This window comes from Melozone crissalis, unplaced genomic scaffold (assembly GCF_028551555.1).
Source record: "Melozone crissalis strain CALT ecotype California unplaced genomic scaffold, PUWL_Pcris_2 ptg000016l_1, whole genome shotgun sequence".
NCBI lineage: Eukaryota > Metazoa > Chordata > Aves > Passeriformes > Passerellidae > Melozone > Melozone crissalis.
In genome coordinates, this window is record NW_026535794.1 from 42,413,747 (window position 1) to 42,426,495 (window position 12,749).

Below are 12,749 nucleotides of genomic sequence, written 5' to 3' on the forward strand. Positions count from 1 at the left end.
TAAGGGAGGAATGAGCAAAGTAAACCCAGCTGGAAGAAAATCAGGCACAAAAGCATTTATGCAATAGTAGCAGAGTGGTGCTCCATGATCTCCTGCTAGTTTCTACTCCAAAACACAGTCCTTAGATGATTTAGCTGTACCAGTCAGATGATTAAGAGCCCTGGAGGTCAAAAGCAATAGTTTAATTACTAAATGGCAAGCCCTTGTCTAGGACAGCCTGGAGAAATTCAGTGATGGTCTTTAAACTAGTATAATTCCTTCCTTCTTGTCATTTTGGGGATGTGTAAAGCATTTCAGTATGGATACTGCTTTACAACCTAGTTTAAAACAAATCTTGGAAGATGCTATGTTTTACAGGATCCTGACTGAAGCTGGAGTTTAAAGTTAGGCATCCAGCTCCAAAAACTTGTTTATTGTGCCAGTGTAACAAGTTAACATCACAAGCTGAAGGAAAATGTCAACAACCGATTACTATCTATAGCAACATAAACTATTGTCATTCCACTGGTGCAAAGACTTAATGAGAGACTGATTAGTTGCTCTTGTCTCACAGAACAAGCTTAATTCCTTCATTTACTAGAAACAAGCAGCAAAGGGAGGACAATGAGCTTTGGGTTATTTTAATTATTGTTTGTACCTTGCATGTGCCAGGAAAGCCCACCCAATTTGAAAAGTAAGTTACCTGCCTATCCATGACATTCTACAGAAGTTTACTCAAGAAAGAAATAAAATCTTAGTAGTTAAAGCATATAAAGTATATAGTATTGAGTTGTGTACCCAACTCAAATTTAGGACATGACACTAACAAAACTACATGGCAGCAGGTATGGAGTGAAGCTTCCCACTTCCCCTCCAAAGTCTCCCTATAGACCAAACTACTACTAATATAATATCAAAGTTACCACTGGGTATTACTCAGCAAAAGTAATTATCTACATATCACTGCAGTTTAACTCCCTATGAAAATTCCTTCTCTAGTTTGAAGCACTGTGCTACCTTCTCTCCAGCCCTTGCCAGGTATTTGTATTTGCACTACAAAACACAGGTGAGGGAGAGCACAGTAACAGGCAGAGTGTGCCTCTGTGTGTGCAGAGCCATCCTCACATGGAGATAGCTCTGGATCCTCTGCACATGCAGGTTAAGGAATTTCACACTAATCCAGCAGCTGATTAGTATTTTGTATTTGGTGGCAACACTGAAGACATAACAAGAGTCAAAGGTAGGCAGAGTGCTAGAAGCTATAGAGGCAGGAAGATGTTTAAAGAAAGTCTGATTTGTAAAAACAAAACCAGGTTTGGCACTGCCACATAAGATCTGAGCTTTCTTGAAACGCTTCACACTCCAGTGCATTTGCACAGAGCTTCATATATATTGTGATTTACATGACAGGATTATGCTGCAAGAATGCAAAACTCATATAACAGCACTTTATTTTCAGCTCCACTGCCACTTCTGTCAGAGATCTGAGAAAACAGAAGGGGTGAGAAGACTGACAGCAGAAGCAGAGAGCTTTTTGCCTTGACACCTTGCCCTGTAACAGACAAGCTGGGTGGGAGAGGGGGGAGAGGAAGGAGGGGGAAATAAAGTACTCAGGTTGGGAGTACTTACTTGAATAGCCTGTCGTCCTTGCTGAGCATCTGCCAGGAGCTGAATGGTGAGAGTCCTGGAGTCCTGTAGGGCGTCTTGGAGGTAGATAAAGCTGTGACCCACATGTCGTCCCATGGTACATTCCCGACATATGGGGACAGAACAGGTATCACAGTAGAAATGCAGTACCTGGAAGAAAGGGGGGAAAAAATTCTCATTACATAAAGAAGAAATGACAAGAAAACAGAGCCAGGATGTGTTAAAAAAAATAAAAAATCCAAAAGCTCAACTATAAAGGAGACGGTTAGAGGCGGTAGCAACAGGCAAAGGCTTCACAATAGTTTCTCCACAGAGGAAGAGCTATCCTTCCCAGTAAACTCCAAACCATGCCCTAACAGTTAGATGGAAGTGTCATTGTTTTCTTTGCAATACAATACTAGGAAGAGTGTCCACATCAGCTCCTCTTAAGAGCGGAAGCCATCTGCCAACACTTACAGATTGGAGATGGCATCTATGGCAAGTTTCAGGTGAAGACTTTTCCTGAAAATACAAACACCAAATTCTCTTAGGAGGCCATTCAATAATCGATACACTGGAGAGCTGCAACAGCAGCACACCCACTGCTCACAGGGGGAAAACCAACCATGCATGCCGAGAACCATCCTCTCTTTTCAAAATATGCAAATCCCTTATGTTCAGGACAGCAACAATATTGGGGAAAACTCCCCCCCGCCACTTCCATCAACAAAGCAAAAATCCTTTGCTATGACAATGTTTTCTATGCTAGTGATGCTTCAAGATGCTTGAGTTGGAAAACAAGACTGGAACTTTATCATGCCCATCAGAGCATTTGAATGCTGCAGTGACCTGTGGGTAACCACTAAATCCCCGTTCTGTTCACAAAGCACTCCCAAACCCTATATTCAAATCACAACTTAGACCAAGACGCTAGCCTAGAAAGCTGGATCCATTCATCAGCTGTAGCTGCTCCCATTCCATCCAGTAGAGGGAAGTATCACACAGAAATAACAACTTCCATGGAAGCCTGCCTTCTTAGAGCGAAGCAGAAACCAGCTCTCAAGTTTTATTTCCAAAGATGCACATAAAGGAGCATAACACTCCAATACAAGAAAGTTCTGTATTCAAGTCTTGCTCTTAACTACACACACTATTTTTCTTAGACTGTAATAACAGAAAATCTGTATTACCATGGAACAGTAAAATGGCTCGAGGTTTCATACTACGAACAACTTTTCCATCACCAGATATTTGAAGCCTACCTCAGAGAAAGGAGCAGGAGCAGAACAAAGACTGGACAAGTGTTTGATATGCCTGTCTTCTCCCAGCTGTCATCCAGCCATTCCCACTCCAGCTAACAGCTCGTGACATGGGGTGCATTACATCCCCCTTTCCCTTCTCCCTCAAAAGCAAGGGAAGGACAGGACAGGTGATTCCCCCCTTGGATTGCCTGGGCTGCATAAAGTGACATTTTAAGCTCCTACAAGCGCAACAGCTGAAGTGGTACATGGATTAATTTCTCAAAGGGGTATGTGTGTGTTCATGTGCACATGTCAGATTTTACTAAAACCTGCTCTTTTTTTTCTGAAATTTGGTTTTGTTGTAGGGAAACTGGAACAGACTTATGTTTGCTTCTGTTTAAACATTAAATCCACAAGCAGTGTCTCAGATTCCCATTTTTCCAAGTAAAAAAATGCCTTAGGTCTGAAATGCATTGTTCCAACACATCATCTTCCTTAACTAGAGGGATCCTTGTCCTTACACTGCGGTTGTCTAAATATGTATACCACGTTCACTTGCACATGAAGTTCTGTAATTTTTCTGCTGAAATTACAGGAATGTTTATTACATGCTCCTGAATAACTCCACTTAAACAACTGAGAAGTTGAGGGAGAATGAAAACCAAGACAAGGTATCAAGTTAAGTCATATGAATCTGATATACTTTAAAAACATACAGCAGGGATTTGGGGCCTCACTCAAGTAGAGCAGCTGAAAAGAAAATGGTGACCATATGAACAGAAGACCAGAAGCAAGTTAAATCTATTACTAGTCCTACACAATAGCCAGTACCAGGAGCAAAAGTTCAGTCTTCTCCTGCTGCAAGGTAACAGCATCCACTGGTAAAAGAGTCATCCAGCTGTTCAAGCCAAAGAAAAAAAAACAAGCTTAAACTGTTTAGTTGCCTCTTGCCACCCACCAAAATGCGGTGGGAAACATCACTTCTGAATTTTGAATGAAGAGCGACAAGAGCCATATTCTCATTTAGGAAATGGGCAGATTACACAGGACATGGCAGGGGAAGGTCTTGGGTAAATAATATAGAGTCATTGATAAGGCCTTATTTATTTCTTAGTCAAACAAACAAATAAAACAAAAAAGGTCAAAACAAGATAGATTAAAAATGGAGAGCAAAAGAGTTAGCAAGCTGGGGCAAAAAGAAGTAGATATGCTGGTCTGATCTCCATCACTACACTTTTTCCCCTTACGTACACAGAGGGGAAAATCACAAATGCGCAATCCCTAGTGCTCTCCGTAGGGAGGGGGGCTAGCCAGAAGAGCCACCAGAAGAGCACTGAAGGAGTCAGGCTTCAAAGTGAACCAGCAACTCCCCAGAAACTCCTTTCTGGGCACAAAGACTCTGAGAGAAGGCCCAAACTAGGCAGGGGTACGAGGAAGGGCAGGTCTCCTCCCACAACCAGTGTCACACATACTCGTCAGGGGCACCCAGCAGGCTGCACATCAGCTCTACCAGCAAAGGGGGCATGCTCCCAAAGAATAAACCTGGGAAATCTCTGGCTGTGCCGGGCACAACAGTGAGGGGGGGGTGTGCCAGCTGGGCTGCTGGGGCTTGGGCACAGCATCCAACTTGCCTGTGCTTGCAGCCACAGCCAGGAGTTTATTGTTAAGCTCAAGCCTGCTCACATCCCAGTCCCTAGGTCATGGCCACAAAGGTCACGTACTGCTAGATTAAGTTTCTGTGCCTGGTTCTAAACAGAGGGGGGTGGGGGGAACCAGAGCTCCCCTTTCCCCCCATCCCCCAAACAACCAACTCCCTGGAAAAAAAGAAAAAAAAAAGATAACCATGCTGAGGATAGGTGTAGGACAATGCACAGCTGTGTTCTCAGTTCAGAACTGATGCACGCACAGTGCACCCAAAGCAGTTCCAGTTCCAGCAATGTGAGACGGCCTCCCCACATTGCAGGTCTCTGCTACTGCAGCACTGCAATGCTCCTCAGGGACAAACAGCTCCTGCTCCTCACAGGGCAAATAACAACACTGGTGCTGAAGGGTGGATGGGCAGAAGTTGCACGAGGGAAGAGTCAGATTAAATCTTCCTTAGGGGACATCAGCTTACACTCAGGAAAAAAAAAAAAATTACACACCACCCCAAAAATCCCAAACAAATCAAAAACCCCACCAAAACAGTATTTATAGGAAAGTCCTTAAAATTTTTTCCCCTCCCTATCTGAAGAGGCAGAGATTTTACTGCCAAAAGATCCATCAAACTGTAAATTAACTATTGTCCTGTTAATTTCACTATTTACCCAACATAGGAAAAACTGGTTTATAAGCAAACACCTTCAAACATTGCGGGTTTTTCCAAACCACATGAATGCTCTGATGGGCAGCAAGGAAAGAAGTATGAAAGCAGAGACATTTCTCCTTTCAAATAAATTTATAATCTGTGTAAACTGCATTTAATGAATTGTTTCTTTCTGTAGTAATTATTAAGTAATTAAGTAAAAATACCATTTTAAAGATAAAAACTGGTGCCCTACAACACCCTATCCAGTAGGGAGAAAAAGATTAATAAGCAAGTTTAGGAGCTTTTATTTCCTTTTTTTAAACTGTTCTACTCAATTAATTAGTATTTTAGAATTTCCATCAGAATTAAGTGAAGAGAGAAATCAGAAGGAAGAGGGGACTAGTTTTAGAGATAGTTAAAAGTGATTTATTTTAAAATAAATCAGCTATGGGTTGATTATTTCCCAAACAGGAAATATTTCCTGAATTGGTGGCATACAATTTTAGACACAAAACAATAAAGGGAGCCTACTTCAATTTAAACAGAATCAGTGAACCATGTTACAGGGCTATTCATCTTTTACAGCCACAGCAGCCCAAGAAATACAACAGCAAGGCCATAAATGTGATTGCTTCAGGAAAGGCTGTACAGTGCACCGTAAAAACATTTTACAACAGCAGGAATTCCTGGGTGTCGCTCTCCCCATTTTTTGGTCCATCTGCTTTCAAAGGGGGCAGGGGGATGGGCGGAGATGTTGTTAAACGTCCCCCGGGACTGCACAGCAATCAATCATCATCTGATGAATGGCCACTAAAGTTAAACCCTGACCCCACTCCACAATTCCCACACCAGCCCTTCTCTCCTTACTGCTGACCAGCTTCCAGCGCGCCCCCCCACCTCCCAGCCCTCACCAAAATTTCCCGAATACCAAGCCCAGACAAAAGCAATGGAATGTAGTAGGCACCATGACAGAGGAGAATTCAGCAGGAACAGCATCTCAGGAGGCTTATCCTTACACTGTGTTTAAATAAATGTCCTTTCAGCAATACTCTCGGTGCCCTTCTCCTCCCAGCTTGCAAACACTTCACTTCTCTCATTTTCAGAGCACATGTGCATGCAAATGGACAATAAAGCACAGAGAATCTAATCACATAAAAAATTTGTTTTCTGTCATGACATTTCAGTACCTTGCAAGGATTTTATTTAAGCCTACAGTGTAAGGAATTTGTACAAAGCAGCAACACATAAGGTCACATTATTTTTAAAATGCAAGTCTGCTCTAAAAATCTACCCTTAACCAACAAATCTTAACCAACAATAAAAGAAGTCTACAGACAAAACAGTAGCCTCCTGGTTTCCAATTTTGGAAAAGTTTCAGTATGGTACTTGCAAATTAACTTAGGTTGATTTTATGATTAAAAAAAAAATCTTACTGTAGTCAGTTTAAAGTTTTCCATTACTAAAGGTGTTTTATTATCAAGCTCCCTTGACAGTACCTCCAACACCAGTGGCTTTGTTAGGTAGTGTGTAAGGCTTAGATGACCGAGTTTAGTATAAAGCAATTTTCTAAGGAATGGTCCTACTTCCTCAGCACTGTGGGGTTGATCTTTTTCTTTTTTTTTTGCTTCCCTCCCTCCCTGAAGAAAAAGCTGCTTCCCTGAATACAGCAATTTTTTATCTTTTTTTTAAAACAGTATTTAAATGAACTAGCCCTCCTGACTGGTGTAGAGTTTGATACAGATAATTGTTGCAAGTTTAAGCAAAAATAGGTAATGTTTTTACTCTGTAGGAAACGGGTCCTTAGTTTCCACCTCAACGGTAATTTGTGACAATTAACTTGATTCACACCATGACTAAAGTAGCATTTTAGGAACCTTAATTTGAAATTTGAGTGCTAAATATAAAGACTGGAGACATGGGCAAGTCACATGGTACACATCAGAACGACAAGCAAACACATCAAACTACAATTTCGCAGTATACCTTAAACATTTGGCATTCAGAGATACCAGTTAATGATCTAATCGCTCCTAGAACTTGCATTTTAACTTGATGCTCTGGTGTAGAAGAGACTGGCTTTTAACACCTATCTTCCTCACTGCATTCCCAGTGGAAATGGGAAATTGCACACCAACTCCAGAAAGTCTCCACAGCAGGCAAGAGAGTTACTTCTTGAACTTAGCTCAATATTCTAGCAATTTCCACAAAAGCATGGGCACTTTGAAGTGTTACAGCCCTATCCTACACAGGGCATGCAGCATGCACCAAGTGGCCATAGTGAATTCAACAGTGAATTTACTGTTACCTTCCTTTGCTACTTGGACGAACAAAGGTAGGTTTTGCTCCATTTGAAATTCAACTTTGCTCCATTTAGAAGTGCAAGAGGATCATTCAGCCCTTTTGTTAAATTCACCTTGATTTCCTTACCCCACCTGGAATAATAAAAGCCCAGCCAACAGATGACTTGGCTCATGCAAGTCTGTTTATAGGAAATAAAGCTGTAATTCCACACGCTTTTTTTCCAGCACTAGTGTTAAGACCCTTCCTTGCCCAGATGCTCCAGTGGGTTCTGTTCCTTATTTCTCAGCCACACAGGTATCTCTTGGCCCAGCACATGAAGGGGAAGGAAGCTCACAAATAAAACCCCGAATGTGAAACCACACACAGCCCAAGGCTGCCACTTCACTCCGCAGTTAAACTGACAGCTACTCTGCGAGGAAGCCCTAAATCTCCCCTGCCTTGCTCCTACCTCCCTCCCTTCACTGATCCTGTCTCAGTGAAAAAGATCTGGCTATCTTTACAAAAAGCATAAAATTCATTTTTGAATAAACTATTTTTATCAGCTGAGCCTGGGATCGGAAGATCAGTAGGACCAGCACGATGAAGGGGGAAGAACCCATAATTAAGGGCATAGAGACATTTGATGACAACTATCTGGTACCTTGCCAACCTCACAGCTGGAAATCAGTGTAAATCTTCTCGTCTCAAGTTCTAACTGGAAGAGAACAGTATCTAACTGGAGTGGAGTTAAACAGGCTGGTAAATCAAACAGACTACTATACTCTTAAAATTCCTAATGTTTACTTTCTTCAATCCTCCTGTGATGTCATGAAGCCAGTAAAAACACCTACATATTTTAGAGTGGTGACAGCACTGAGTCAGTCAAACCATCCAGGTTAAAAGCAAAGTTTTTTGAAAGAGGCACAGTCACATTAATCACGTTTAGAACACCCAGTAGGTATTAACAGACAGCTGGGAGTGGAGCAGAGACCATTTAAATTGCCTTTGCCAACACAAACAGCATTTGCAAATTTAAATGGATTTGGGGTAGAAGTGACAATCAAGTTCCACTTCACTCTGATCACTGAAATGGTGTGACAACAGGCTGCCAACCGGGCCAGGAGACAGGAAGTCACACCTTTGACAAAGCTGTTTTGAGGATCTGCTGGCTCCAGCCTACTATGAAATTGCATTCTCTGTGTTTTAAGTTAAAATCTTATAAATGAAACTTCATGTGATGACTGCAGCTTCTGGTTCTAGGCACTCGCCTGGCACTGCGGCTTTCCAAGCAATTCTCTTTCCATACATTTCTCTTGCACTAAGCCCCCATTGATCCACTCTGATTGTGGAGGGAGCACCACACCAGGCACAGATGGACTTTGGCCATCTCATCAGCTAACTTTCTAAAAGCTCTTGGGTGCAAGGTAACTCAGTCAGCTGATCTAACTCACTGCCCCAGAGATCCCAGTTTTTGATGGACTGGAAAGGGCATCTTGCTTCCAACTTAACTCATTGGTCCAATATTTCCTAAATAGGGATAAGCATTAATACTATTTTTAATGTTAAGACTGAAGTGATACAGGGATAATTATCCCATAGCGGACTATTGTTTAATTATTACATAATGGCAAGTTGACACTCAGCACTTTTCTTTAAATATGTTGTTTGGAGTTAAAAAAAAAACAAACAAAAACAACAACAACAACCAAACAAACTACTATTTTGTTCTTAAAAAGTCACAACATCTGCTTCAACACTGAAGCAGGTAACATAGCCAGTCTAGGGAAAGATGCAATGGTATCAGTAGCTAGTAGATTACTCAGTCCAAGATAAGACACAGCTCTTTCACGGATTTCAATAGGGGAGACCAGCCTGTGCTTCAACATGCAACTCATTAGCTGTTTAAATGCAGCTTCTGTGCCAAATCTGCATGACATGAGTAGCAGCAGGGTGGTCTTGGCACACAGGGGACAGTGGGTGGATCTAAATATTCAACAGTTCAAGCATGCAAGCTAATAGCCTGCTGCGGTAGCTGACAGAGTGGGTCAGGACACAGTTCTACTTTCAAGCCCATCTGTCCAAGGCACTGCTCTGAGTCCCTGCAAATCCTCTACTCAAGAGTCAGGAAATTCTTCAGCTCTCTAAAAACCAGAGTGTCTTCAAGTTCTGATCCAAAGCTTGGCCATGATTTCAGCAATGCTGTAAACAGCAACAGGTTTACAACTTCTTCACTGTTGCATAAGGTGTTTTGTATTTTAGAGAGAACCAAATGTTAACATCCCTACAAACTCCTTATGTAAGATGCTCTCTCCTTTCCTGCACAGCTGAGTGTAAGAGCTTGTGAAAATTTTCCTTCTCTGTGCAGAAAGGGTTGGACCAAGAGTCACAGTGCACAAAAGGCTCCTGCGCCATCTCTGTGACCATCATCAGCACAGGCCTCACCTCTCAAAATCCATTTTCCTCAAACCCATGCTGTTCCCACAGCACTGCAGAGAGCACTCTCTCTGTTCAGGTCCTTGGCAACTGTTGATCTTCACATGGAAATATGACAGCAAGGACCCCACTCTATGTCTTGCAAACAAATAAAAAGTTTTTGTCTCTTAAAATACGGGAGACAATCCTTGTTCTTTTTGTGATTCGATGGGGGAAGGGAGCAGGAAGAAAGTCAAACAACCCTAAAATTCCCATATTTCACTCAAGGGCAGCTAGTCCTCATGGTGAAGACAAACCAATGAGAAACAACATGTTAAACAGATGGGTTGTGTGCAGTTTGACAGACAGACTTCCCTGATCCCAACACAAACAGGTCTTGAGTAGGATTGATTTTCTTACACAGCTAGTCTCTAGTCAATCCTCCACTAGCTAACAAAATTCACTTTGATGCAACTGATTCCCATTAATAAGCCCTGGGGGGTCAGAAAACCTATCAGGATAGACACCTAAAATTCATAATATTCAACTCCTAGTGGAAAACTGAGTATGAAAAGAAGATAAGCTTCTACTTTATGTATTTGAAGTTTGTGATAGGTTCTACTTCAGATTTTTTTTTTTAAATTATTTCATCTGAGGTTTTAGAGGGAGGGGCTGTATTTTTCTTTTTTTAAAGCAATACTAGAAATCTTGGTTCAGAAAAGCATTTCTTCAGAACATGAGTTTGGACTTTTTCACACCATGCATTGCTTCAATTAAATGACCTAGAACTCATTTGCTAGCAGAAAAAAGACAGAAAGCATGTACTTGAAAACTCCCACAGCTAAGGCACCACATGAATAAGTCAAACTGCAGAAGCTGGAGAATACTGAAAGACAAAGTACTAGAAAAGTAAGCAAGCTTGAATTCTGAGCCCACTTTCCAGCTTCACTATCTCCTTGCTCCCCCTTGCTTATGTGGCCTTACTGACAATCACAGAGGAAAAGCACAAGAATCCAGAGTCAAAACAATTAGTAGAGAACAGTGCTCAAAAATTTGTAAGTTCTAGATAAAGTAGTTTTTACATAGAACATGAACATAAAACCATCAAGTAGGCAACAGTTCACCAAATTTAATCTCTAATCTTCCAGAGCACACATTATTTGGGGAGGTTGTCTCTGCACTCATTATCCACCTAAAGTAATTTTAATAGCATTACGAAATCTCTATACAATTTTTAAAAAACACTTCTCCTTATACTTTTTCAAAGGAGTTTTTGTGTTAGGAATAAAGAAAAATGCATCAACTTGTAGACTTATAAATCTCAAAGTCCTTTTACCATGGAGCATTGATAGCACACATTTGGCAAAGTGAAGCAATTCTGGTATGTAACACCACCACTACCAGACTTGGGTAACTCCAGTTTGAGTAACAGCCTGGTAAGCACAAGTTATGATTGTCCCTCCTCCCCTGCTTCTCACAGAGGTAGCACAGCAATTACCGAAGGAGGATTAATTAGGCTGCTTCCAATGAGAACTAGACTTTTACATATGCAAAACATTAAACACCCCTATCAGGTTTAAATTTAGTTTCAACTTCCATAGGATTGCTATGGCTCTGTTTTTATGTGGAGTAAAAGCAAATAACAATAAAAGCAATTTACTCATTAGGGCATAAGCCGACCACCTGGGATACTATAGGAAGGAATTCCTCCTCCCTCCTTTTTCTCAGTGGTAAACTACCCAGATGGCCAAGTGTGCAGGCAGTCCGGGGAAGGGGTAGAAAGTGGCATCCTTTTCTCCTCTCCTTCTCCTCACTCCATCCCAGCAGTGGGCTCTGGGCTCTGCTGCAGCCCCGATATCTACTGGGAACAGCTCAGTTCTGCTGCTCCTCCCGCTCCTGCCTCGAATCTCTGTCTTCATAGAAAAGCTGTAACAGGAACAGCCATGGCACTGAACCCCCACTGCAGGAACTGTTAAATTTTTTTCTTCTTTAACTGTGAAACAATCCATTCCTATTAAACAAGTCCAGTTACTACCAGTGCCATATGCACATCAAACTCGGGTCAAAGTGAATATGACCAACTATCGCCTTTTATTAGGAAATACAGGCAAGACGCTTGTCTGGGAAAACTGACATATAAACCCATTCCAAGTGTTTTATACCACAATGTTTTTAGTTACTGCTTATGTGGAACAGCTTTTGTGGAAAGCACAAAGGCAGCATCAAATTGGCCCACTCTGTTCTTTGCCTTACTCTGTCTCAAACACTCTTTTTACAACAACTCTACACCCAAATACGAAGTCCTTATAGAATAGGGCATTGTAGGAAACTTCTTTCTTCACCAAAACAGCCAATGTGTACATTTGAAAGGTATCTTCAAAAAACACTTCAGTTCTACCCCTATACCATCATCCTTTTAAAGACTAACACATCAAAAATATGCAAGTGTAAAATTTTTACTAGCTTAAGTGCACATGTTTCAGAGCAGGAAAAAAAATTACAACACGTCAAGGTTTCATTTGGGATTACTCATAAATGAGGAATCTTAATTAAGCAAAACCAAATTTGGATGGCATTAAAAGACAAAACTGGTTTGCTCCAAATCCAGGCTGTATTTTCTGGAAGTGTATCATTATAGGCTTCCTTAGCTAACACCAACAAACTGTACTATCCATGTCAAAAATAATCATTATCTGCACCCAGCACAGGGCTTGGCGCATACTCTGGAGTATCTTATTCAGAGAAACAATGCTGTCCTTGAGGAGCAAAACTCTGATGCTTGTAGTAGAACGTCAGACTGCATTTGTCAGATTAATACGCTTGTTACAACTCCTCTTAATTCTAAGGAGGATTATACAAATCACATTTTATGAAAGACTCATGCAAGCATTAGCCTATGGGTGCTAGTGCACTATTACTTTCAA

General features: G+C 41.3%; 1 protein-coding gene across 1 annotated transcript in view; it reads right to left on the reverse strand.

The window, feature by feature from the left end:
* TRIM71 (tripartite motif containing 71) overlaps positions 1–12,749 on the reverse strand; it is a 54,103-nt gene that overhangs the window by 11,392 nt on the left and 29,962 nt on the right. Inside the window, exon 2 of the mRNA XM_054274268.1 lies at positions 1,609–1,776. Within this exon, the coding sequence (XP_054130243.1) occupies positions 1,609–1,776 (168 nt within the window). The remainder of the gene's footprint in view (positions 1–1,608; positions 1,777–12,749) is intronic.